Genomic DNA, 25,956 nt, shown 5'->3' with positions numbered 1-25,956 from the left:
GATTTATTTTTCCTTCCATGAGCTCTTCAGTTCCATGTGAAAGCCAGGAAAAGACTACATTATCAAAGCAAGCCTAGGAGATGATCACACCAAAAATACATTCTTAGGACTGCTGCTTTTGTTGCTGTGGATCACCTGGTTGAGATGACTTACTACTCCCAAGAACTAGTCTCATGGTTAATGGAAGTTTATTAGCCCATCACAGGCCAAGTGTGCACACAATGCTATGTCAAACCATGGCTTAGAATGTACATGCGGATGTGCTGACTCCTGAGTAGGAGACTTGCTTCATGTACAGCTAAGCTAAGGTTTGGTTTATTGTTGGACTTAAAATGTAATCTGAACCCAGGATCGTGGTTAGTGTACTTTCTCCTTAACCACAATCAATAGCCAAGGTGTTGTTGTTTAAATTTATATACCACCCTTCATCCAAAGACTATAGGGTGGTTTACAACATAAAAACACATCATGCATAATATAATAATCAGAAACCAACACCCATCATCCCACTCCCCACCCCCCACATTTAAAAGGCCAGAGATCGTATAACAGCCAAAGGCTTGGTTGAATAAGTTTGTTGTTGTTTTTCTGGTGCCTAACTATATGTAATGGTCTGTTCTTGGATACAGATTATGGTAAGGAGGAGAAACCTTAAGCACTATCCTAGGTTTGAACAGGTTTCCAGTGAACCACCTGTCCAAGTATTTGATTCTTTAGTCTAATACACTTACCGGTACATCTCATAACAAACGGCTGAAATTCCATCTTCTGCACAACTATTAAAGGCCGCCGTACTAGTTACACATTACATTTGGTGCACACCAAAGAAGTTTTAAAACACACACCTGAAAATGTTGAAAATGGATGTGGCAAATGCATGTCTGCAAACATGAATATTATATAGAGGCTCCTATCAGGGAGCCCCAGCCAGCTGGTTTTTTTTGAGACAAGTGTTTGGCTTGTGCTAAAAATGCTGCCAAGTTTGTAATATGTGAAATTACGCTTTCAGCCAGGGGTGTAGGAAGGGGGGTGGGTGAGGGCGCATCGTCCTGGGTGCCCTCACTGGGGGGGGGGTAACATTCAGCACACCGCCCGCCCACTACTCCCAAGCCTACGCCGAGCTGTCGGGGCAAGGGGGAGAGCTGTGCCACTTTGGGGGAGGCTTGGGAGTTGCAGGCAGGCGGTGCGCCGAATGTCCGCCATGGGCGGCATGCCCCACCCCTGGCTGCAGGGCACATGCGCTGCTCCGGGCACCCAAGTGGCTATCCCACACCTGGGAGGGCACTCACTGTCCCACACCCCCCTCAGAGCACAACCACCCTGGGCAGTGCGGGCATATGCTCTGCCGCTGCTTGCAGCCCAATCCTTCATGTGTTTACTTAGCAGAAAGTACCCACTAAGCTGAAAGAGGTTTACATCTGAGTAGCAGTGCACTCTTATGCAGAAAGTAAGCCCCATTAAGCTCAGTGAAGCTTACTCCCTGGTTTGCAGCACCAGAGTGTTTGGAGAGCCATGGAGAGGACGTGGTAACTTTGCCAAGCTGTTTCATGTACCCAATTCTATGTTTTGTAACATTTTCACGTAATATTTATTAGAAATTAAAGCTAGTTGCCTACAACCTGCTGCTTTCCTCCTCTTTCCACCACCCGCTTTCCTCCCTGTCAAGTCTATAGAAAAATTACATGAACACTGCATATGCTCCCCACATTTCTGTAGCCTGGAAACATCACTTTGAAACCTCAACACCATGTGTGCTTCAGAGGGAACAGACACTCAAGGGGAATTCCCTTGCCACTTGTGGTGGAGAGAGAGGTACAAAATGGATCTGAAATGGCTCTTCTCTTCCTGAAAATAACAAGGTCGGGCTGCCTCAGCTTGTTTTAACACCATTCTCCCTCCCTTCTTTATTATTAGTCATTTGCCTAGCTTAATGAATAATTTTTAACTTGTCAACCAGATGTTGTATACAGTGAGACAACCTCAGGCCATAATTGCATCCTGAAAGTTAAGTCCACCTTTCTCTTGGCGGTTTGTATTAGGCTATAAATCATGGCCCATCCGTGAAGATCCGCTTATACACACTGATGTGGAAACTAACACTGCATCGCCACCTGCTGCACAATAAGAAGACGCCTTAGTAAAGATGAAATGTACAAAAAGCAAATCTAGGGTGTTGTCCCAAGCGACTCTCTTCTGTCCTTCATCTTGAGCCGGTGCTGGCAACTAGGATGAAACTACATTTAACTGGTTTTAACCCCCACCAGTTCCACATCTTGGCTTAACACAATATAATCTAGATGGGGTTGCATTTTTTAAAAAATGCAATATGTCAGCCCTGTCCACCTTTTGGAATACCCTCACACTTAATTTCTAGTAATTGCAATGTGATGATAAGGTCAAGTTTGGAGTACTTGCTCTATAATATAAACAAGCTCCTAGTTGCTTTCCTCCAGTTAAACGTTAACTGGAAGAACAGAACCTGGAGGCTTGCTTATGCAAAGCAAGTGTATAATCTCAGATAGCAGCATGTGAAGGTCTCTTTGCTTCAGATCCTGAAGAGCTGCTACTTCTCAGAGTTGACAATACTGGGATCAATGGCTTCCTCAGGATCTGGCAGCTTCTTAGGCTCATGTGCTCTCACAACCTCGATCACACATACAAAAGTGGTGTGTCCTATCTTTTCACTTGCCTTCTTTATATTGTTGTCCCACTTTTCAGATAAAAACAATAAGTCTCTCAAAGCAGATCAGAGCATTAACTAAAAATTCTGTAAATTGCTGGGGTCTACACACAGCGGTTAAAGTTAGTTTGGAGCCTCCAAGTTCGTTAAATATTATTTCCTTCAGCGAGCTCCATCCACTAGAGGGCAATATTTTACCACAAGGAACTGTCTAGTTTAGATAATGTATTCATAGCAAGGTACAACAGCAGACCACCTTTGTGCTGATTTGGACTGAACTTTTGTAATATCCCCCCCCCCCAAAAAAAAAAAATATCATATCTTTCTAAACATTACTAACACCACACACTGGACACCAGTAAGTTGGCTGAACACCACTTTCCAGAGCACATAATGGCCTTACCACAATCCAGTTTTGGGGCAGATCTAGATAGTGAGCTTTAAACAGCAGTGTTGCTGTGTATGTGCCAAGGTGATCAGACCCAGGACACAGACAGCCTGGGAGCTTTTTCATTTTTTACATGGGGAATGCAAAGATGCCAGGATGAACACAACCTGGGGTCTTCCTTTGCAAGAGAATATAAGGACATATAACCAGACCACAAATGAAGGTTCAAAGCTTTATTTGTTAACCATATTTACACAGCTTAGGACCTTTTTCTCCCTTGTAAAGAAAAAGTCATGGAAGAGGGAAATAGAGATTGGAGTGAAGGAATTTCCCTGCCTAGCACACTAACCCTAAAGTCATATCTACAGAGGGTGAAATACACTCTCTCACACACACGTGCCAAAGACATGGGCTACGGATTCTGTAACAAGCAAAAATAGGAAAAAGGTGAGGCCTGCAGAGGTGTGTTGCCTCTTTAGATTTCTGTTTTTTAAGTCTTCTTTGAATTCTCATACATTTCCCAATTGGCTCCTGCCAATCCACTTTCTCAGAGTTGGTCTTCGTGGCTCTGCTGGGTGTTCTCTGCTCCTTATTGCCTTATCTGAGTTGGTATTGTGAGGGAACTGTTTTTATAGTCAAATGTCCCACTGAATCAAAGCTCTTTCCCAAAGAATCCATAATGCTAATAGACTTATGAAAACAGCATCCATTCCTCTCTGCCGACATCCAGGTTTGAATTTTCTCGATATGGTTATCGCCGCATGCATGGGCACATCCTAGTTTCAAAGTTTGCAGCAAAGTCCAGATGGATGACACCACAAATATCGCCAGCGTCTTTGCTTCTTGACCCCCTTTAGACAAACAGCCCCACCCACCTAACTGTTCTTTTTTTATATATAATTTTTTATTGATTTTCCAACACAAAATAAAAACAAAACAATACACAATACATACACAAACAAACAAACATATAAACACGTATAATTTCATAACCTCTTTTTCATAAATCTTACTTTCCTGACTTCCCCATGCCTCCCCTTTCCTGCATCCCTGTTTTACAATTTCTTCAGCAACCCCTCACTTCAATTAACTAATTACTTATTTTCTTTTTCCCCCCCTTCTTCTCTTGCTTAAACAATTACGGCTGAAATTCTGTATTTTTCTTTTCCCTTGACATTTTAGCACTCATTAATTTTACAACAGTTCTTAAGATAAACTTTAAATTTCTTCCAATCTTCTTCCACCGTCTCTTTTCCTTGGTCACGGATTCTGCCGGTCATCTCCGCCAGTCCCATATAGTCAATCACCTTCGTCTGCCATTCTTCCAGCGTAGGTAGTTCTTGTGTCTTCCAATACTTCACCCACCTAACTGTTCTGTTCTTGTTGCTATGCAGTCACTAAGGCTAATAAAAGTTGACACATTCTGATCTACAAAGCTCACAAGTTTTAAACCCAAATGAGTTCAATGCAAATTTACTTATTTTGTAAAAGGATATAATAGAATGCAGAGGTATGATACATGTTTTTAAAGCATTTTATGTGAACATACCTTAAGGATAAATGTCTCTAATAAACTTAGCTTCCTAGATTGCCAAATACACAACTTGGCCCTAGTGCTTCTGTTTAACAGGGTTGCCAGCTTACTAAAACCATGTGTAAAAATGCATTTTAATCACAACAGCCTGAGAATCATAACATATATGGGTTCAGCTAGTCAGGTATGGACGAGAGGGACTATAGAGCCTCACTCACTGGCACTAAAATTCCTACCTAACTCCTGTCCTTCTGGTTCCTAGATTTTACTAAGTTTACTCCACACTCTTTCAAGCCTGTCTCTGCAGCCATGCGGGTAATAAGATTTAATCTATAAAAATAAATAGGAGATCCTCTGGATGGCTTATTCTGGGCCCAATATCAAATCCCATTCTTGCACTGAATTGCAGAATATATGGATCCCTACATAAGGATTGCCATAGCAACCATTTTTTCTTGCTCTTAAAAAAAAACCCCAGACAGCAGATATAGCAAATGTAGCAGAGTTTCCTCCCATTACAAGAGACTGAAAAACTCTGTTTTGTCAGATGTTGAGTGATGGGGGTGGGAGGAACAGACTCATTCAGTTCTATAAGGCCAATTTTAAAATATCCAATTCCTCACTCAAACCTGACTGAATTTAATGGTTGTTCCTTGCATACATTTCAAAGGTGGAATTTCGGTGGTTTCCTTAAAAAAAAAAAAAAAAAAAAAAGGTCAACCCCATCCTTGAAGCAAACCAGAAATAGAAGCCTGTTTTGCTCAAACATTTGGATGTAGAGAATTTGGGCACAGATCAGTGACAACACTGGGAACATCTACACATAAAGCTAAACTGTGGTTGGGACTAAAGTTCACAGCAAGTGGGGCTGGAGCACACACAGAGAGGCACATATTCTCTCTCTCTCTCTCTCTCTCTCTCTATCTCTCTCTCTCTCTCTCTTTCTCTCTCTCTCTCTCTCTGTCACACATACCCAGTAGAGAGCGACAACACAATTGCCAAGGGATAAAGCTTGTTTATAGAAACACGTTGATGAGGACTGTGCTTTAAATTCAGCTCTGAGTTTGGAGAGCGTTGAAATGCAGGGTTTGGTTTAATCTCACTGCCACTTTGCAAATGAAATGAGAACAATCCACTAGCTTTGATGCTGCTCAGAGATGTGAGGAACCAAGTTCAAATCTCAGCTATAGTTCTCTTGCAGCGCAAGATTTGGGGATGGCGTAAGTGGGGGTGAGTGTTTTTTTACCATTAAAAAAAAGCTGTTTACATTTTAAAAGAATATGAAACCAAACAGCCATTACCTTCCCAGCCAGTTCCCAGTTCATTCTAGTTCAGTTATGGGATTCTTTGGAGGAAGTCATGTGCTTTAAATGTGTGCGAAAGCACTTTAAATGTATCCCCTGTGATTTTCATAATGATTGGTCCCATGCTGTTATCAAGCTTCGTTCTAAATTTAATAGCATGTTGGATGGGGGTGGATTTTCCTCATAATTGTTAGAGGGAGGTATAAAATTTTCCTCTCCCCACAGTTGCCAAATCAATGCAAAGATGCAAACACCAGCTTTGTTCTATTCCCTCCCCCCATATATACATAATATGGAACAATTCCCTATTACTGTACAGTCTGTTTGTTTTTCCATCTCAGACCACTAGCTGCACTATTCTGTACAAGTTTATTCATATCTAAGTCCACTGAATTCAAGCCACTAGCAGCACATTCCCATATGAGTCTACTCATTGAGCTCAATAGGCATATTCCTAAATAAATGGGAATAGGGTTGTAACTTAGAGGTAATCCACACCTCTGTTTGCCCCAGCGCTTTCTCCCGGGAAAACCCTGGCAATCAGATTTTCTGCAGATTTTCTGCCATTTGTTCCAATTCAGCACTAAAGAGCAGTTTTTCTGGTGGAAAGCAGTGGGGCAAAACCACTCAGACCCATGCTTTCTAGGCACAGGACAAGCCCTCAAGCTTGATTTTCTTTTGCAGCTATTAGAATATGAATCTTAACTGTGCTGCCACATATTGCAATTCAGCATTAGCCAGTATTCCTGTATTCCATTATTCCTCTATTTTACATTGGCCTGTTGGTGTTTTTATGCCTAAATAAACTTGCGAAATTGTTTCTGCCACTTTCTTAATGGTTGTCCTACAAAGTATAGCAGCAGTAGCTGCAACAAATGGAAAAATCTAGGAATCCATGTAATTTTAACAGCGGCTATGCAGATAAACCAAAAAGGTTCAATTTAGTCCAATGCAATATTAATTTTCTTTGTCTATTTGAATTTAATTTCTTTTGTTAATATGCATTCTTAACTTTTTTCCTATCACCGATAGGCATTTTTTTTTACAAAAAAACTTTCATAAAAATTAAAAATAATAATTAGAAAGACCTGCTTGATCAAGAAGAATGCGTGGCCCAATTGACTGAGTTAACTGCAACTCTTGACATATTTTTTTTACTGGAAACCAAATAACTTGATTTGCTAAGGGAGGGTTTTCCAGTTTATCAATCCCTAGGATAGCTCAGATGGTAGAGCATGAGACTCTTAATCTCAAGGTCATGGGTTCAAGTCCCAGGCTGCACAAAAAGTTTCCTGCGTTGCAGGGGGTTGGACTAGAAGACTTTTATAGACCCTTTTGCTATTTATGATAGCAAAAGCATAAACTGTGCCCTTTAGTAGAAGTTAAGATTCAACTGCAGACACCAGATGGTGGTGTTGCTTCTTCTACAATCCTACATGCCTTTATTCAGAAGTTAGTCCCCCTAGGTCAGGGGTCTGCAACCCGTGGCTCCGGAGCCGCATGTGGCTCTTTTACACCTTTGCCGCGGCTCCGGGGTGGATACTAGCGAGGGGAGGAGGCGCATTGTGCCCCGACACTCCCCACTGTGGTGGGCGCTGTACTGGCTGTGACGTCGCATGGGGACGGTGCGTGCATTAGTCACGCACCGTCCCAACGTCACCTTCCCGCCCGCTGTCAGATCAGAGGGCAGCGGCGCGCATGCTTTAAATGTCGCAATGGTTTTGTGGCTGCCAGTTTTTTTTTCCTTCGGAAACGGGTCCAAGTGGCTCTTTTTGTCTTAAAGGTTGCAGACCCCTGCCCTAGGTAATGACGGAGGAGAATTTTGTTTAGTCTGCAGTATAAAGCAAGCTTACCTAATGACAGCAGCCACGAAATTAAAAGACACCTGCTTCTTGGGAGAAAAGCAATGACAAATCTAGACAGCATCCTAAAAAGCAGAGACATCACCTTGCCAACAAAGATCCATATAGTAAAAGCTATGGTTTTCCCAGTAGTGATGTATGGAAGTGAGAGCTGGACCATAAAGAAGGCTGATCGCCGAATAATTGATGCTTTTGAATTATGCTGCTGGAGGAGACTCTTGAGAGTCCCATGGACTGCAAGAAGATCAAACCTCTCCATTCTTAAGGAAACCAGCCCTGAGTGCTCACTGGAAGGACAGATCATGAAGCTGAGGCTCCAATACTTTGGCCACCTCATGAGAAGAGAAGACTCCCTGGGAAAGACCCTGATGTTGGGAAAGATAGAGGGCACAAGGAGAAGGGGACGACAGAGGACGAGATGGTTGGACAGTGTTCTTGAAGCTACCAGCATGAGTTTGACTAAACTGTGGGAGACAGTGGAAGACAGAAGTGCCTGGCGTGCTCTGGTCCATGGGGTCACGAAGAGTCGGACACGACTAAACAACTAAACAACTAAACAACAATACCTAATTTTTACCTCTCCAACTAACACATGAATCAGAACGTTGTTGCGCCTACATAGCCCTGACCTCCATCATTCCCATCCCCTGCACTATCCTGGTAAGCTGAAAGAAACATGGCGTGCCTGGAGGACCAGATTGGCAGCAGTTCCCCCTGTGCTGGCCACTCCTGAATCTAATCTCTTTAAAACTCTTATTCCCACCAGCACCCTCCTTGTTTGCTTCTCCCATTCCTCATACTCCAAAGCAGAATTTGTGACAGTGATCATCTTGGCTGATGAGCACTGAAATGGCTCGTGATGTAGAGAGCCTTAGTCACAACTTGCTGGACCTTGGCAATGAAAGGACTGAAGAGTCAATGCTTATTCTGGCTTAGGCATTGCTCCAGTTTAGCGTGATTAACGCTGAATAATTTGCGTCCTTGTTAAATGACCCAGAGAGCTTCTGAGCAGGGAGGAAGCATCCTGATGGTGTGACCTCAGTGACCTCACCTCTTCCAATCTCTTGGGTCAGAGAAAACACTGCTGTGGTATAGTAGAAATTGTTGGCCCGTTGGCCGTTCCTCTGACTGAAGTCTCATTAGTCCCCTAGTTTTCTCTGTTGCAGTCATCAGAGTAAATTAATATCACTGCCTCTGACAGAGACGGGCATTCTGGCTTTCAAAAGCTTTCAAGCTTCAAAGGAAGTTTTCAGCCTTTCTGGGTTAGGCCTACTCTCTGTTCTTTTTTCAAGCAAGCGTCTTTTTATTTTTATTTTAAAGAGACATTCATGTTCATATAACCATACAGTGGTACCTCTGGTTATGAACTCAATTCATTCCGGAGGTCCGTTCTTAACCTGAAACTGTTCTTAACCTGAGGTACCACTTTAGCTAATGGGGCCTTCCACTGCCGCCGCGCCGCCAGCGTGCGATTTCTGTTCTCATCCTGAGGTAAAGTTCTTAACCTGAGGTGCTACTTCCAGGTTAGTGGAGTTTGTAACCCGAGGTGTTTGTAACCCGAGGTACCACTGTAGTTAACATTTTAATTTATGCTGCATGTCCCTGTAGTCAGTTCTACACCATTTCTTCTCAGAGCTTAAACAGTTGCAGTCTGCTGCAACTGTTTGCAATTGAAATAGGATTGCTTTTGACAATGTATCAGCCCAGCAATGGAAAAGTCTGATTCTAAATATTTGCTTAGTGGTGCAAGAAGCCTTCGGATTTCGCTGCTACCGTGCAAACAGATTGCTTTGAAATATCATTCCACTCCTAGTATTCAGATGGGGCACAGAGACAAAAAGCTTGCCATTGGGCCAAAGCCATACAGACAGTAGAGGCTGGTCCAGCAGTGGAGGAAGCCGTTTGGGCACCTAGGGCGGCACACCTAGGGACAGGGCAAGCCACCAATAGGGGCAGGGTGCAGCGCGGGGCCTCCGGAGTCTGCCTGTCTCCTCCCACTCAGCCGCCCTACAGCTGGGGGGAGGTAGCGGGCGGACCGTTTGGAGCAGCGCAGAGCCTGCGGGCACCCAAGCCACCGCGACTCTCCCAGGAGAGACATGTGGCTTGGGTGTGCTGTAGGCCCCGCGGTGAGTGCCACCCAGCATTTTGTCACCCCCCTCAGTGGTGACACCTGGGGCAGACCGCACCCACTGCACCCCCTTCCTGCGCCCCTAGGCTGGTCCATTTGGACAAAGAGGGCACTGCCACACACCAACTAGCCAGGGGTAGCTCTGCCTGCCATGGACTCTGACTCCATCTACTGGGACCTTCTGATCCTTTATCCTTTACCTCGATCACCGAAATCCTCAGGTGGAACACCTGACTTCTAGTGGTTCCCCATGCCCCTGAGGTTCAATTGATCTTTACTATGGGACCAAGCAGTCCCTGCCCTGTGGAACTCCTTGCCAGTACAGGTTGGGCAGCAACCATCCCTCCCTTATTTCAAACATCTTCTGAGATCTATACAGCTTGGACAGGCCTTTGTGATATGAATTTTCTCTTTCCAACCAACCTGTAAATACTGATGCTTTATAGAGGCTTTAAATGATGTTTTTGTAGATGCCTTTGTCTGATTTCATTTTTATATGTTGTATACCACCTTGATTCCCCCCCCCCCAATGAAAGTGTGGATTATAAATATGCAAATAAATAAATATCATTGTGCTCCCTTCACCCCCCCCCCCCCGGCTACTGCCTATCATTCCCAATGGTCACCAGTCATCACTAAGTTTGATGGCTCCTTTACAGTCAGGGCATTCCTCATAGAGGTGGGTTCTGCAAGTCCTTCTGCTGGACTGAATTGGTTAGGAGTCATGGAATACAGAAAACAGCCCTGTGTTGTGCAATTTTCTTGGAAGAGCAAATGAGGATCTTTTTGCTAGGGATTTCAGCTGTGAGTCTTGGTAGATAGGTACTGCCTTGTCTAGGGATTCTTGGGAGAGATACGGGATTCCAGGGTTACAGTGACACCAAGGGCTGTGTACATCCAACATTAAATGTTAAAGCACTTTAAAATAGACAAGGCCTTCTAAAGAGAGGGGAAACATTGGAAAGGCCATATACTCTGCCCCCCTCTTCTTGGTTCTACCTCACTTTGTATGTAATATTTGAAGCAACACATCAAAACAATCATTGGGCTTCCCCTGGTGTTACAGGTTTCCTTGAAAGCCTCAGGGCCTCTCCTTTCTCCTGTGTATGATTTCATACTTAGTTCACCATATCAATTCTGCCTCTCTGCATAATAGTTCTTAAGGATGTGCATAATTTGTTGAATCCAGAGACTTGCTGAGAGATAAACGTAAGTCTGCAATCCTGTTAATTAACTTGGTGCTGTTCATTAATTTTGCAACAAGAGGCAGGATATTGTTTTCACACCAACTCATCTGCTGATCTGCAAGCTTGGGCATCTCAAAGCCACCTCCTCTTCACCACCTTTCAGTAAAATCTCTGTTCCTTTTGTACCTCTCATTCTTGCACATTCTGGTAGGTACTTTTCAGCTGTGGGCACTGTTGCTAGCAAGCAATGCTATTTTATTTGATTGTTCCAAATTACTCAGAAGAAAAATAAGCTGGTACTTAGCTTGACAAATGCAGTTCTGCTCATGGTTCATCAAAGCCGTATGTTCCTAAATTTGTATTGCAGGATTAAATGCATCTTTAATTACCCGAAAATAGCAGTGAATTGCATCAACAGAGCTAATGAAAAAAGAATATCTGAGGGCACAGAGTGACATAACAGGTAGGCTCTGTTCTTCTGGCTTTGTTGGACTAAAGGTGAACAGAGGCTTTAGTAGTGCTTGCTTGTATATCTGTCTCACCTAGCAGGTAGCTGTAAATCTCCCCATTGCTGCCTCACCTCCTTGTGGCAGGTCATGAGATGTTCTGGCGAGGGAATCTGATAGTCAGCGTGGGCAGATCAGAATGGCTGAACAATGTGTGCGTCCCAAAATGCGACATCACCCCAAAAAGTTCTTGTACTCTGAAGCTACTATGCAAAACAAAATCTAATTCCTTCAGATATCTTGTGAAGGCTGTATTCTTGCTCAAGCTTTTCCTGATCCATAAGATTTTGCTTTTTGAGTCTTCTAGATTTCTGTTTTGTTGGCTCATAAGTGTTTTTATACTGCCATTTTATTGGGTTTAGGTTGTTTATAACAGTGTTTCCCAACCGGTGTTCCGCGGCACACTAGTGTGCCGCGAGACGTTGCCTGGTGTGCCGTGGGAGGGAGGCGGGCGAGTCGGGCGGTGAGAGGCGGGGCGGCGGCGGCGAGGAGAGGCCGCCCAGCGCGGGGCTCTCGCCGTCTGCCTGCCTGGCTGCCTGCGTGGCACTGACGTCACGGGGCTGTAACGTGCCCCACATAGGCATGCTTAGACCCTGGCTAGGAAGCGCCTTTGCCCTTGCCTTTTGCTCTCCTTACTTCCAGAAAGCTGGGCTGGTCGCCCGCTCCTCTCGGCGGCGGGAAGTGGTGCCGCTGGGAGCTCCGGGAGGCGGCGGAGGGGGCGCCGTGGGCCGGGAAGCCCCTCTCCGTTGGGGCCGGCAGGCGGCTGCCGCTGCTGCTACGGGTGCTGTACAGCCTGGTGCTGGCGATGCCTTCGGAGCCGCCGCCGCCTCCGCTGCTGCGCGGGAACTCCTTGAGCGAGCGGCTCAGCTGCTTGCCTTTGCTGCGGAAAACCTAGCGCTTGTAGGTGCCGCTGGCTTGCGGCGTCGGCGCCGCGCTCTTGGGCAGCAGCTGCAGCGTGCGCTCCGTCCTGCCGGGCTTGTTGGTGAAGTGGACGGGCCTCAGGAAGCAGATGTCGATGCTGGACTCGGACGAAGCCGGCGAGCACGCTTCGAAGGCGGGCAGGTTCCGCAGCGGCTCCACCTCCTCGTAAGGGTCGCCCCGGTACTCGAAGCCCTCGTAGTCCGGCGCGAAGCCGGAGCTGTCCTGCAGGAGGTCCGCCGCCGAGGCCCGCCGACGGGGCCGCTCGCGGTTGCCGTCGGGGCCCGTCGAAGGAGGCGCGCTGCTGCCGCCGTACTCCAGGTCCGGGAGGGCGTGCAGGGAGGCGGCCAGAGCTTTCAGGTCGTGCTCGCTGAGCTGAGAGGGCGCCAGGTCGTGCTCGGGCCGCCGCCCGTCCGTTTCCCACTCGCAAGGGGAAGCGCCTTGCAGGCCGTCAAGGCCTTGCTGGGGGCTCGCTTTCATGTGGGACCTCGAGTGCCTTGGAAGGGAGACCAATCAGTGTCGGATTTAGGTATAAGCTAAACAAGCTATAGCTTACCATTACCTTCTATGCTGTTACTTTTTTTTTTTTTTTACATAGGTAAAAAGTGACCTTTCCCCATCTGGCATGGTGGTGTGCCTCGATATTTTTTCATGAAACAAGTGTGCCTTTGCCCAAAAAAGGTTGGGAAACACTGGTTTATAACACATTTTAACATTATAATTGACCTGTGTAGTCCTTGGCCTGCTCTATCTCAGGCTTCAATGATGTCATGTTGGTCAGCATCTCATCTTTGACTGAGAGCTGCAGGATTGGACCCCTTTAGCTTATGCCTATTAGCTTGGGAAAGTGGGAGAAAAAAGAAAAAGGCCATTGTGTTAAATTCTTTGGAATTCTGATGGCAATAGATTTGGAGATGTGCCCTTTTTAATTCAAAGCCATAGCTGCAATCAAGTCTTTCTTTTCTACATATTAGAATGTATATTTAATAGGATACACACATGCATACAACACAGAGACAAAATAATAAATAAATATCCTATTATAGATTGCTATCAAAGGCTTAGAGAACACACCAGTCAGGAAGCTGGACAAAAATTTTATTTTCTCTCAGCTGCAACAGGAAGTTCCTGACTCCATTCAGATACAACTAAGTCCAGTGCCAGCTAGCAGGGGTGCCAACTTGAATAAAATATTGTGGGGGCACAGGTAAGCCCTGCCCCACATACTTGATCACATTATGCAGTGTGCACACATCATTTAAATGAGAATGCTCATCAACTTTGCAGGGGCCCAGCCCCCTCAAAGTTGGCTCCTATGCCACCTAGATATTGAATGATACTCTCCATACATAGATCAGAGATCAAACAAGGGAGAATCATTACTGGTCTGCAACCTAATCTGTTAGGAACAAGGAGGAATGTTCATGAAAATCTAGATCTCCTTCGGATTAGCAAACGAAAACATTAAGTTTTCCTATGCCATGAAATCTGTATGACCTCCCCATCACTTCCTGTAAGTCACCAGCACCATCAAAAAGGTGAAAGGAAAGTGGGTGGACCTGTCTGCAGCCATGACTCTGTCTGTCTGGGCAGCAAATGCTTCTGCACCAGTGATGGCAGCTGGGTGTTGAACTAATGACTAAAAGCAAGGGTTTGCAGACAGTGGCTAGAGCAATAAACAAGAGTACAGAGGAGACATCCTCAGACATCTCTCTAAACCCCCCCCATACATTTGTCTTTGACTTTCCTGAACAGCCTGTCAAATTCTGTGACAGAATGGCCATTAGGAATTAGTCCAATAAACAGCTTCATTAGCATTATGATCTTGGTGAGCCCCTTATGTACTTTTCGAAGACTGTGAATGCCAGGTTGCATTGAGTCTGTGCAATTTCCCCAGTTCATCAAAACCTGCTGGTATTGCCAGGCCCTCTTACGACATGCACCTATTGTCAATCAGTGGCTGGGTTAAGAGCATGGAGTCATTGTACAAGAACTGAAAAACTGAATATGTATATAAACAACATACATAAGGAAACACCTTTGAAAAGCTTGTCTTCCCAAACCAGGCTGCAGCAGGTGAGGGGGCAGTAATATAGGAAGCTGCCATATACCAGGACATACTATTTGCCAACCCACCCAGTTCTTAGCTGGCGCAGCTCCATTCACATTTTTGAAATGCACTGCTCTAATGCCTGCCCAACCTGAACTAAGAAACTTTGCAAGGCCACTTGTTATCAGTGGACCCAGCTGTTATAAGGAGCACCTACTGCAGCTTGTCCAGGAAATGTGTTGCTCTTCAATATGTATGACTGATAAAAGGAAAAATGCTCCACTGGGTGGTAATTGCCAGAAGGTTGCATCTTGCTTTATGCTTTCTTGTGCCTTGCTATCTTCCTCAGTGTCGAGGCCCGTAATGGAAGAGGGAGTCAAGTCATAAGGCCTTCATGGTGTAAGAGATTTTTGCGCTTTCAAAAGTTTGACAAATTCTGGGACTTGAAATCTCTGATCCATTAAGAAAAAAGGAAAAACTTCCCAAGAGCTTTTACGAAGACCAGAATAACCTACACAAATTAAGCATGTTTCTTCTGTTGCAAAGGGTACTTAAATTGGAGCATATACTGTACAGATAATATTGTTATCTGAAGTGGCTTAAAAGCTCTGAGATAACATTTTAGCAAGGGGGGAGGGCTGCCACTGAGGGTGGAAAACTTACATTCTAGCACTCTGAACCTCCTTTTAACAAGAGGACCCTAATGTTTCATACCTGAGTAGCACCTGGAAGTTCAGAATTACGGTGGAAAGGAAGCAGAATGCAAGCCAAGCATTAAGAGCAGTGCTTTGTTTTCTAAATAAATGTTTAGGGATACACTCATTTTCCTACTCATATTGAAATACTGCTCCTCAATGAGGCCAAACTTAGATTCACAAAATGTTTAGGGGTATGCGTACCCCGGCATAGTCCCCCAGATTAAGAGCATAAATGGAGACTTGCAGAGCAACCCTATATGCATCTACATGTATTGATAGGATTGCTGCATTGGACTTTGATGGCAACCTGGAGACACAAAACATTACAAACATAGTTCTGCAATATGTTATGTGCGTAGATGTATACACTGGCTTGCATCTTACTTCATGTGAGAAACTGATGCGAACAAATCCAGAGCATACTATACCAAAGCGAAGCAGGAAGGGGTATGGCAGGAAAACAAAAGTTCCGGGAAGTCTTATTCTCAGATTTCTCATATTGCATCTAGTTTGGCCCTGAACAGTGAAAATTCCAGCCACAGATGCTAGCCTCAGATTCAAGCTTTGTGTTCCTTGCTCCCTGAACAAATGAGTTCACACAACAGCACACACCTTCGCAAAATCAACAGTAAGCTGGCAAATGGCTATTTTCCAGCTAATTAGGTCCTTGATTTAATTTAAGGACAGTCCAAGCCTGTAGGGAGATGAAGAAACAAGAGCTGTAGCTGAGCTAGCATCATTCAGTAAGGCATCTTCCTGGAGTGACAACAGATACTGTGCAGCTGGCTGATAAATAAATAGATCAGTCTGAATGCACTCATGGGGCTTCAGCTGATTTCATTATATTTTCTTTCAAACAAACAAAAAAGAAGCACTTGTGAGTGGAGATGGAAAGAAAGCCAGGAAACAAATTGCCCGCCATGCAAACAGACATGGTTGTATCTGCAGAATAATAGCTTCTTAATAGGGTAGTGAATCATTGCAGCAGGTCAATACTGCCTCTGGGAGATGAGCGGTAGGATACAAATCAGCATTGTTCGCTTAGCCATTGGAATTATTTCATTAGCACATGCCAATAAATAGTCCCCCAACCCCCTTGACACAGTTTTATATACTTTACTTTTTCAGATACCTACTTGCGGGGTCTGAGTTAGGGAGGGTAATTGCCTAACGCCTTTTGAAAAATGCACCTTGTTTAAAAGCCGATGATAAAAACCAAGATTCTAAACTCAGATTCTAAACCCTGTGCAATAATTCTTCAGGTACCCGGTGTAGTATGACAAGGCAACTCTAGTCTCTTGCCTGAGCAAAACTAAAAGCAAAGAAGAGAAGGAATTTTATCGCACTTCAGATTTCTCACACCATTTGCAAAGGGAACATCCCTAAATTCACAACTGCCCACAACTGGTACTCCCAAAGATATAGTACAAAATGCTGTTGGTTACAACAGCAGCAAGAATACTTATCGCAAAGCACTGGAAGACACAAGATCTACCCACCAGGGAGGAATGGCAGATGAAGCTGATGGACTACATGGAACTGGTGGAAATGACTGGCAGAATCCGAGACCAGGGAGAAGAGTCGGTGGAAGAAGATTGGAAAAAATTCAAAGTATATTTACAAAAATATAGTAAAATTAATGAATGTTAGAAGGATGCTGGAATGAAGTTACATGGTTTTAGCAGAAATGTTATAAAGAATAAAGTAAAAATGGATTGTTAATGGGCCAAAGTGTAAAATTTAAAGTCAGATTGGGTTAAGGTAAATTATAGAACAAAAATTGAGAAAGATGGAAAGAATTTGCTGAAATAGTAAATTGAACTAGAATACAAAAAGGGAGGTGTGAGGAGGTCGAGGAAATAAGTAAATGAAAGGTAAAGTTATGAAATATTGGATGTGTTTTAATGTTTTTTTATTTTTGCTGTTTTGTTGTTTATGTTTTTTCTTTATTTTAGATGGACTGTAATGTATGTTTGTTAATTTTTTATTATGTTTTCTTTTTATGTTTTTTGTAATTTTTAAATGCTTAATAAACATCTCTTTAAAAAACTAAAAAACAAAATGCTGTTGGTGGTGGGGGTACATGACCAGTTGTCAGGCTGGGGCCTAGTTTGCAAAAGACCACCACAAGGTCTGACATTGTCTAAGACAGCCCTCCATTATTTTGGACTACAACACCCATCAGCCCCATGCAACACAGTTGCGCTAACTGGAGTTGATGGGAGTTATAGTCTCAAACTTGTGGAGGGCACCAGGTTGGTCAAAGCTGCTCCAAGGAAATTACCTTTCAGGGTAACTCCCTAAACAGTGGATATTCCACATACAGTCCTAGACATTAGGTCCAAACTAGCACATCCTTCCCAATGGAGCCTGCCATTGTATCTTGCTGGCCAGGTGCCAGACCTGGGTAGGCTTGAGAGAGAGAAAGCAGTAAAGGTTGATTGCTGGCCAGCTTGAATCCGAGAATCAGGCTCATGGTTTAAAGCACCCAATAATTTGATAGCTTAATTAAATGGAAAACAATAATGTGAGAGTTCTAACTACCGTTTTTCGCTTCATAAAACGCACCCTTTTCCTCCAAAAAAGTAAGGGAAAATGTCTTTGCGTCTTATGGAGGAAATGCGTGGTCCCTGGAGTCAAATTGCCCATAGGCAAAAAGCAGATTGTGCTCTTTTTTTTTGAAAGAGGGAAGGGGGTGTTGAAACAAAGCCGCTGAGCAGCTTATCAGCAAGCGATCAGGAGGGGAGATAATGGACTCTAGCGACAAAGGAGGCTGCCTGGGAGTGGGGAGGTAAAAGCACATGGATCCTCAGGATTTTTGCATTAGGTCAACCCAAATTCTCCATCAGATCACATAGCATGTCCATGGCTACAGCCTGCACTAAAAGGCACACGTATCCACTGTTTCATGGGGCCACAGTGGCGCAAAAACATGGTTACAAAGCACGGATCCACATGGATTTTTGCATTGGGCTACCCCAAACTCACCGTCAAATCACATACCATGTCTGTGTATGAACCACAAAAATCATACATCCACTGGTCTTTCAGAATATTTTTTTTCTTGTTTTTCTCCTCTAAAAACTAGATGAGTCTTATGGTCAGGTGCATCTTATGGAGCAAAAAATATTGCGTGTAGAAACAAATAATGGCAGTCAAACTCTAAGAACAGGCAGTGACATGGCTTTAATGGTGCATAATTGTGCACCAGGCATAAACAGCTGTCATTTTTGCTGTTGATTCTAATAAGACAAAGTGCAGGAAAGGGCTTTTCTTTCTCTTCTATAAAACAATAGTAGACCACTCTTCTCCTTGACATCAAGTTTTCTATATGGGGGATTTTTTTGTATAGAAGATCAGGCAATGATGCCAGCCCACCTACAGCTTCAAGTGATCCTGCCTTGATACAGATTTATTACTCCAGTGAGGACAAATCCTTAGTCATACTGCTGATAATGATTGTGTGAGCAAGGAGCGGCTTCAAGCACATAATTTAGTGGTGTGGGAATTCAAGCACATAATTTAGTAGTGTGGGAATTCGATGCAGCTTGTGATATTGTAGTGTCCCTTGTACAAGGGCAGCTCCAGATCTGAGAAGGCCCTTGGCCTTTTTAGCCCAGCATCCAGTTCTCACAGCAGCTAACCAGTGGCAAAAGCCACTTGTGATTCCCAGCCACTGGCATTCCAAGGCATACTGCCTCTGACGGAACATAGGTGTTATGTACTGAAGTTCTCACCCTGGGCCAGCAGGGGGATACTGTAGATAGTTCAGGTCCACATATGCAAATAAGGGATCGAAAGTGACGTTCAGTGATTGAATAGTTACAGTTACGTTGTACTGGAGCTCTATATAAGCAGGCTGGCTGAACCCTTCAGTTCCGTTCTGTTGTGGCCTGTGAATAAACAAGAGCTGTTTGGAGAATTGCTGTGTCGTCTGATATGTTCACCCACAACTTAACACTAGGCATCAAGTCATTGATAACCTTATCCTCCAGGGAGCTGCCCTCTCTGATTGGTTCTTGCCAATCTGGCTCTATTGTTTCCTCTGTTGCTGTGCTAGAATCTGAAGAGAGTCTCTTGCTTAATACAACATGCACAACACACACACACACACAAGTGGGTGTCTTTTCTTTCTTGACCGAAGAAAGAGATCAAATATTTATTTGTTTGTTTGTTTGTTTGTTTATTTTCAAACCCATTTGCTTCTGTGACTCCAAAGTGAAGATCTTTGGGCGTCTAGATGGAACAGGGTGTTTTGGGGGCAGTTGTGAAATAGCAGATTGGTAGTAAGACCCAGGCCACAATGGAAAAGCACGGTAAGTTGGCTGAAGGGTGCAGGGACTACTAATATGGGATAGTGGGTCTGTGGCCTGCTAGGATTGTCTGCTGTTTGCCTATATTTGTAAATAAGGCAATTATTTTGAAAGTTAAATCTTAGCTGCTGTCTCATCCAAAGAAAACCCTACCATACTTCTTCCTCCTTTGGGGAGTGGGGACGGTTTAGCAGTCTTATTAAAGTAACTGCACTTTATTGCAGAATAGGCTGTTATGAAATAGGTAGTTTTTGCATCAACTGCTGAATCCATGGCGATAGCCTGCTACTGGAAGAAACCCTTTCAATCTCCCTTCCTTATCAGAATCTTTTTACAGAGTATAGGATATTGCTATTATATCAAAATAATGTATAATCTACCTGCCCAGAAAGATGTACTACCAGGAATCTGATTTCCATTCCACTTCTGCATTCAATTGGGTTTCATTTCTGCTTTTAATTTTATTTCACATTTTAGTAAACTGCCAGGAAATCAGACAGTCTGACTGTGGTAAAGAAGAATATTATTCCGTGCAATGCTTCTCTTTCCCCACAACAAGTCCATGATGACTTCAGTCATTTCTACAGGATGGTGCAGCCATATATTCACAAGATCATTTGTGCTAATTTCTGGTTGACCTATACAATCTTTTTCATGTGGTTTGCATGGCGAATTGACTGTCAGTCCCTACTAAGAGAAGAAAAGCAAACACACACAGCTCAGACACTGCAAATACCCCAGGCTGTAGCACTTTGCCATCTGAAGAAAACGAATCCTGTTGAAAGAAAACCCATAATATTTGGGAAGCTGCTTTTCGTTTTCCTCCAAGGAGTAGCAGCCAAGTTACCTTTTGATGGCAATACGTGATGTTAATGTTTAAAAATCCAAAATGATCACTCCTTGGAAACAAAGGACACTTTGCTATTACAAACTCCATAGCCAAAATACACCTGCAATAAAGATATTCTATTGGGGCAACACATCACTGTAATGGTGTATTCTATACCACTGTGTTCTTAGGAAGTGCTTAGGATCACTGAAAATTATTCACAGCTTCTGCTTTCATCAGGTTTGGCTGTAGCCAGTGGGCCAGCCAGTCAAATTTATTTGTTAGAAACCTTGGGCCATCACAAAATACAAACAGTATAGAAGTACATATACTTCTCCAGCACATGGGACCCCAAGCTTATAATAAAATTCTGTTGGATCCTTGATCCTTTGAGCAGCTAAGGCAAACATAAATACATGTAGTGTTTTTCTCCTGAACCATCAACAAATAGCAGATTTTTTCTGTATTATTCAAAGATGAAACTCTCTGTAATATAGTTTTGTTCATGATTTCACATAGACACTTCTATCAACAATTCTCAAATCTTTCTGAAGTCTCTGGAAAGTAACAATTTTGCTAAATTTGTGTTTAACAGCATTACTTAAAAAGAGCACTGAACTACAAAATAATAATAATAATAATAATAATAATAATAATAATAATAATAATAATAATCCATAAGAAACTCTTTCAGAATAACCACAGAAACAGTTTATCACAACCTCTAATGCCAAATTTGATTCTGTTCCTAAGGATTCCAATATTGTCCATGATTGCAATCTTGTGGATATTTGCTAGCCAGCCTCTGGGGAATGTGAAGAAAAAACAGCTGATGATGGGATTCACTGAAGCAAAAAAGGTAGATCATAAACAAGACATATTTTCATTGACTTTCCATTCTATACTGTTCAATTATAATCACAAACTTTGACCACCTTGTGAATAAAGAGAGAATTCTGAGGGAGAGACTTTTCTGGATATGGAGTCATTAACGGATAGGAGGAAAGGGAGGAATATTGCAAATTGGCACACTTCTGCAGAATATATTAGCACTCACAGTGAAACTAATGAAGTTTCCCCCAAAAAAACACCCCGTACCATCTGGACACCCAAAAGATCTTCACTTGGGAGCTACAGAAGCAAAATGGTGGTTTTTTTTTTAAAAAAGAAATATTTTATCTATTTCTTCACTCAAGAAAGAAAAGACACTCACCTCTGTGTATGTGTGTGTGTGTGTTTGTATGTATGCATGTTGTATTAAGCAGGAGACTCTCTTCAGATTCTAGCTCAGCAACAGAGGAGACAATAGAGCCAGATGGCAAGGACCAACCAGAGAGGGCAGCTCCCTGTCTATAAAACCCAGATCGAAGCAGCAGGCAGTTCACACAGCCTGGGGAATCAGCTGCGTTCAGATTTAGCATCTACCACCGGCACTCGAAAAGAGATCCAGGACCTTGGCATTTTGATTGATTTGCAAATGCTTATCTTCATTCAATTTACTTCATAGGCAAAAAGGCTGTGCCTGATGGTGGGGTTTTAGTTATTTTAATTGTTGTTGTTTTTTCCTGAGACTTCTATAAAAGACTCTGAAAATTAATAGTAGTGCTGTCTGAGCTGGTCAGTGCAGAGAGGAAAGGGGGGAAAGATCTAATGGATCCCGAGAGGTTAAGGAACTAGGAAAGAAGTGAGGGGAGTGGGAGAAGAGAGACCATAAAATTCAACAAGCTATCGGATCCCAAAGCAAAGCAGGGGTGTTGATGGGCGCAGAAGAGGGAAATGAAAACTGAACAAGATATATTGTAAACAAGTCATATTCATAAAAAAGATTTGCAGTTTTCCAGGCAAATTAGAAAAGGGGATTTAAGACAAATTATATTGTTAGCTGAATCTGACTCACCTCGTGATGTTAAATAGCAGGGCCAAATATTAAGGAGAGAGGGAACAGTTAAAAGAAAGATGGAAAATTAATCTGGCTTCTACAGATCTACAGTCATGAGGAGGGTGCTATTAATCTAACTACCTGATCTCTCAGAGAGTCTCATATTGCAGAACTTACTTTTGGGAAATCACCGCACTTCTTTGAATCCTAGTCAATGGGGAAGAATAGCACTGACCGTAGCAGCTTTGTGAACAGATCTTTTCTGGAGAGCACCAGACTCTTTGAGCCAAAGGATGGAGACGGCAACCAGACTATCCTCCACACCCGAGACGAAGAACTCGCCAAGGCTGAGATTGGGGTCCTGGCAGCCATCCTGGTGGTGACCCTGGTGGGGAACCTGGGCGTCCTTCTGGCCATGTACCGGCTAAGGAAGAAGATGAGCCGCATGCACCTTTTCATCCTGCACCTGGGCCTGACCGACCTCGGGGTGGCGCTCTTCCAGGTCCTTCCGCAAATGATCTGGGAAGTGACCTATCGCTTCCAGGGGCCGGATCCTCTTTGCAAGGCTGTCAAGTACCTGCAGGTGCTCAGCATGTTTGCCTCCACCTACATGCTCATTGCTATGACGCTGGACCGCTATATGGCGGTGTGCCACCCGCTGCGCACCCTGCAGCAGCCCAGCTGCCAGGCTTACCAGATGATCGGGGTCACTTGGCTGCTCAGCTGCCTGCTCAGCTTGCCTCAGATCTTCATCTTCTCTCTCAGAGAGGTGCAGCAAGGCTCTGGCGTGCTGGACTGCTGGGCGGAATTCAAGTATCCCTGGGGGGCTAAAGCCTACATTACATGGATGACCTTGTGCGTCTTCGTGCTGCCCGTGGCCATCCTCACCGTCTGTTACAGCCTCATTTGCCACAAGATCTGCAAGAACCTTCGAGGGAAGACGCAGAGCTGCGGTCCCTGTCCTGCCCCTACAACTGCTGCTGCTATTTCTTATACAGCCACAGTTCCGAAGGGAGCAGAGTGCCAGTCTGGCTCCCGGGTCAGCAGCGTGCGCACCATCTCGAGGGCAAAGATCCGCACTGTGAAGATGACCTTTGTCATAGTGCTGGCCTACGTCGCTTGCTGGGCTCCCTTCTTCAGCATGCAGATGTGGTCGGTGTGGGACAGGAATGCCCCGAATGACGGTGAGTGTCTTTGAGGAGGTCAGGATTCAAAGACTCACCCTGCTTCCTACATCACGGTCAGAGCAAGCTCTGGACCTTAGTCAGGCCTCCATGTGGTGATCAAGTATAGCTTTTTCTTTCATATCCATCCCACGGAGGGTGGGGAAGTGCTCTTCTGATTAGATGAGTAAAACCACCCAGAATAAAACAGATTTAATGCAACACTCACAAATAGGTATACACACAGTACGCACACACTTCAGTGACTCCCTGTCTCTCACAGCAAATGCACACCAGCTCCTGATTTGCACATGCAACCTGGGAGAAGGAAATCTATCATTCATTCATTCACTCACTCACTCACTCACTCACATCAGGCAAGAAATGTTTTCCCCGACACACACCTACCTACATCTCACCCACCAGCATAGTAAGATGCAATGTCTAGGCTGATCTCTGTCACAAACACACATTTACAACTTGTACCGTATTCTAGTAGCAACTGCATTGCTCTGCATCTCCATCTAGCTTTCATCAAAGCAACACGGAAACAACTGTTTTCTAAAAGATTTGTGTGTGGTGGGGGAGAGAGGGTGGTTTTGCCTGTACATTATTATTTTCACTACGGTTACAAGATACGCCTACAATTATGGTTTTGAAGTAAAATAATAACATCACATGCTGTTGAAAAATTGGTTGCTAAAACAGAAATGCAGATGTGTGAACTAATAAGCCATCATGATTGTAGGATATACCCTCATGGTGTATAATTTGCCTATTTTGAGTTCTTTACAGAACATAGAATCAGATTATGCTTGGATTTGTTACCTAGAGAAAGATTATATAGATGTTCAAATAATATTTTTTTTAAAAAGCAAGCGAGAGAGAGAATCATTAAAAGAACCGAGCACGAGAGCATCATCCCTTGCCTGGAGGATTTAAAATGAAACCCAAACAGTGTGGTCAACTAACGAATAGCTGAGGGTTGATAGCTAGTGGAGTCATTAGAGTGCCGGGTTTAGACTCTCAAAGACCTAAGTTCTAATCCTCCTTCAGGCACAGACTATCCTATTTTACACATTGCATGTTGGCTCCTATGTATAACTGTGTTGAGAATCAAAACCAGTTCCAACTACCTGCTGCATGTACCTGTAGAATACTAGCAGTGTGACAAATGTCACATCCACGCCTTCAGTATAATCCTTCCCTATGCAGGCACAGTGATTTCTGAATAGGACTTAACAGAGCCCTGTATCTTACTCAGTTTCAAGCCACACTCGCACACCCCTCTCTATCCTCTACGCAGACAAGTAAGAGGCATCTTTCACATTTAAGGACATCGTTATTACACGCAATTGTATTTTACATGTCTACATCTGCCAGAGACATACCACACATTTTTTATTTGCATGGAGTTGGTGGGGGGTAAATTAACTGCCATTGTTTCCATTTCAGAGTCCAGCAATGCAACTTACACCATCACCATGTTACTCGCCAGCCTCAGCAGCTGCTGCAACCCCTGGATTTACATGTTCTTCAGCGGACATCTTGTTCATGATCTCATGCACTTTTTCTCCTGCTGTGGGAACCTTCACTCCAACCTCAAGAGGCAATTCTCCAATGGCAGCCTCTGCAGCCGGAAAACCACTATCTTGACTCACAGCCCACAGAGCACCTTGATTGCGGCTGGTGCTGATGTTCAAATGCAACTGGAGAGCTTAAAAGATTTCTACCAGCCCTATGAGGAGGACACAGTGACTGAATCAAGGGAGCTCTAGAGTATAAGCTTGGGCCACTGTTTGGTAGTTACTCTGTGCCAGGAGCTCTGAATGGTAATGGAGAGCAGGGGAACCTGATGGTCTTATCATGTATGGGATTTAAGTCTATCTTTCCGCAAGAGCTTTGTTCTGCAGAAACTTGAGAGTTGGCAAAGAATACCTGCATCCCATTTATACTTATGTGTAATATATTGTGGACTTCTAGGTAGTCCCTGTCAGAACACAGTTCTGAGCCAGGTAGATCTCTGGTCAGATCCAGCAAGGATCTCCTTATGTTCTTACCTGTCACTATGGCTTTTCTATCAGACCTGAGCCACTTCTTTCTCAAGAATGCTGGTTGCAAACAAAGCTGCTCAGTGGTAAGCTGATACCTTTCTGTGCTCCGGATATGGCTGCATGCACAGTATAGCACATTTGAAACACATTTTCCCCCCTTAAAGAATTCTGGGCACTGTAATTTACCCCTCACAAAGTTACAATCCCAAGCAATCCTACAGTGGCCAGAATTCTGTGAGGAAGGAAATATGTTTCGAATGTGCTTTAGGCTAAAGGTGCTCAGCCTAGATGTGTGCAAAGTACCCACCGGTGGAACAAATGGTTTTGTACGGGACACAAATCCAGTTGTAACACCTCCCAGTCCCAGTCCCAGTCCCTCCCTCACTCCACTGCTGCTTTCTCCCTCACCTCCCTAGTAACAGCAGGCATGACTCTTATTGCACTCCACAGCAGCAGGAGAAAA

At 43.9% G+C, this 25,956-nt stretch overlaps 1 protein-coding gene across 1 annotated transcript; it reads left to right on the top strand.

Moving 5' to 3' along the window:
• The first annotated feature begins 21,809 nt into the window (after positions 1–21,809).
• AVPR1B (arginine vasopressin receptor 1B) lies at positions 21,810–25,708 on the top strand. Its single transcript, XM_028732038.2, has 2 exons — positions 21,810–23,460; positions 24,895–25,708. The coding sequence occupies exons 1-2, from the start codon at positions 22,491–22,493 to the stop codon at positions 25,215–25,217; spliced, it is 1,293 nt and encodes a 430-aa protein (XP_028587871.2). The 5' UTR covers positions 21,810–22,490; the 3' UTR covers positions 25,218–25,708.
• Positions 25,709–25,956: the final 248 nt, after the last annotated feature.

The sequence above is a fragment of the Podarcis muralis genome, chromosome 5 (assembly GCF_964188315.1).
Source record: "Podarcis muralis chromosome 5, rPodMur119.hap1.1, whole genome shotgun sequence".
Taxonomy (NCBI): domain Eukaryota; kingdom Metazoa; phylum Chordata; class Lepidosauria; order Squamata; family Lacertidae; genus Podarcis; species Podarcis muralis.
This window is presented reverse-complemented; position numbering and strand designations above follow the sequence as displayed.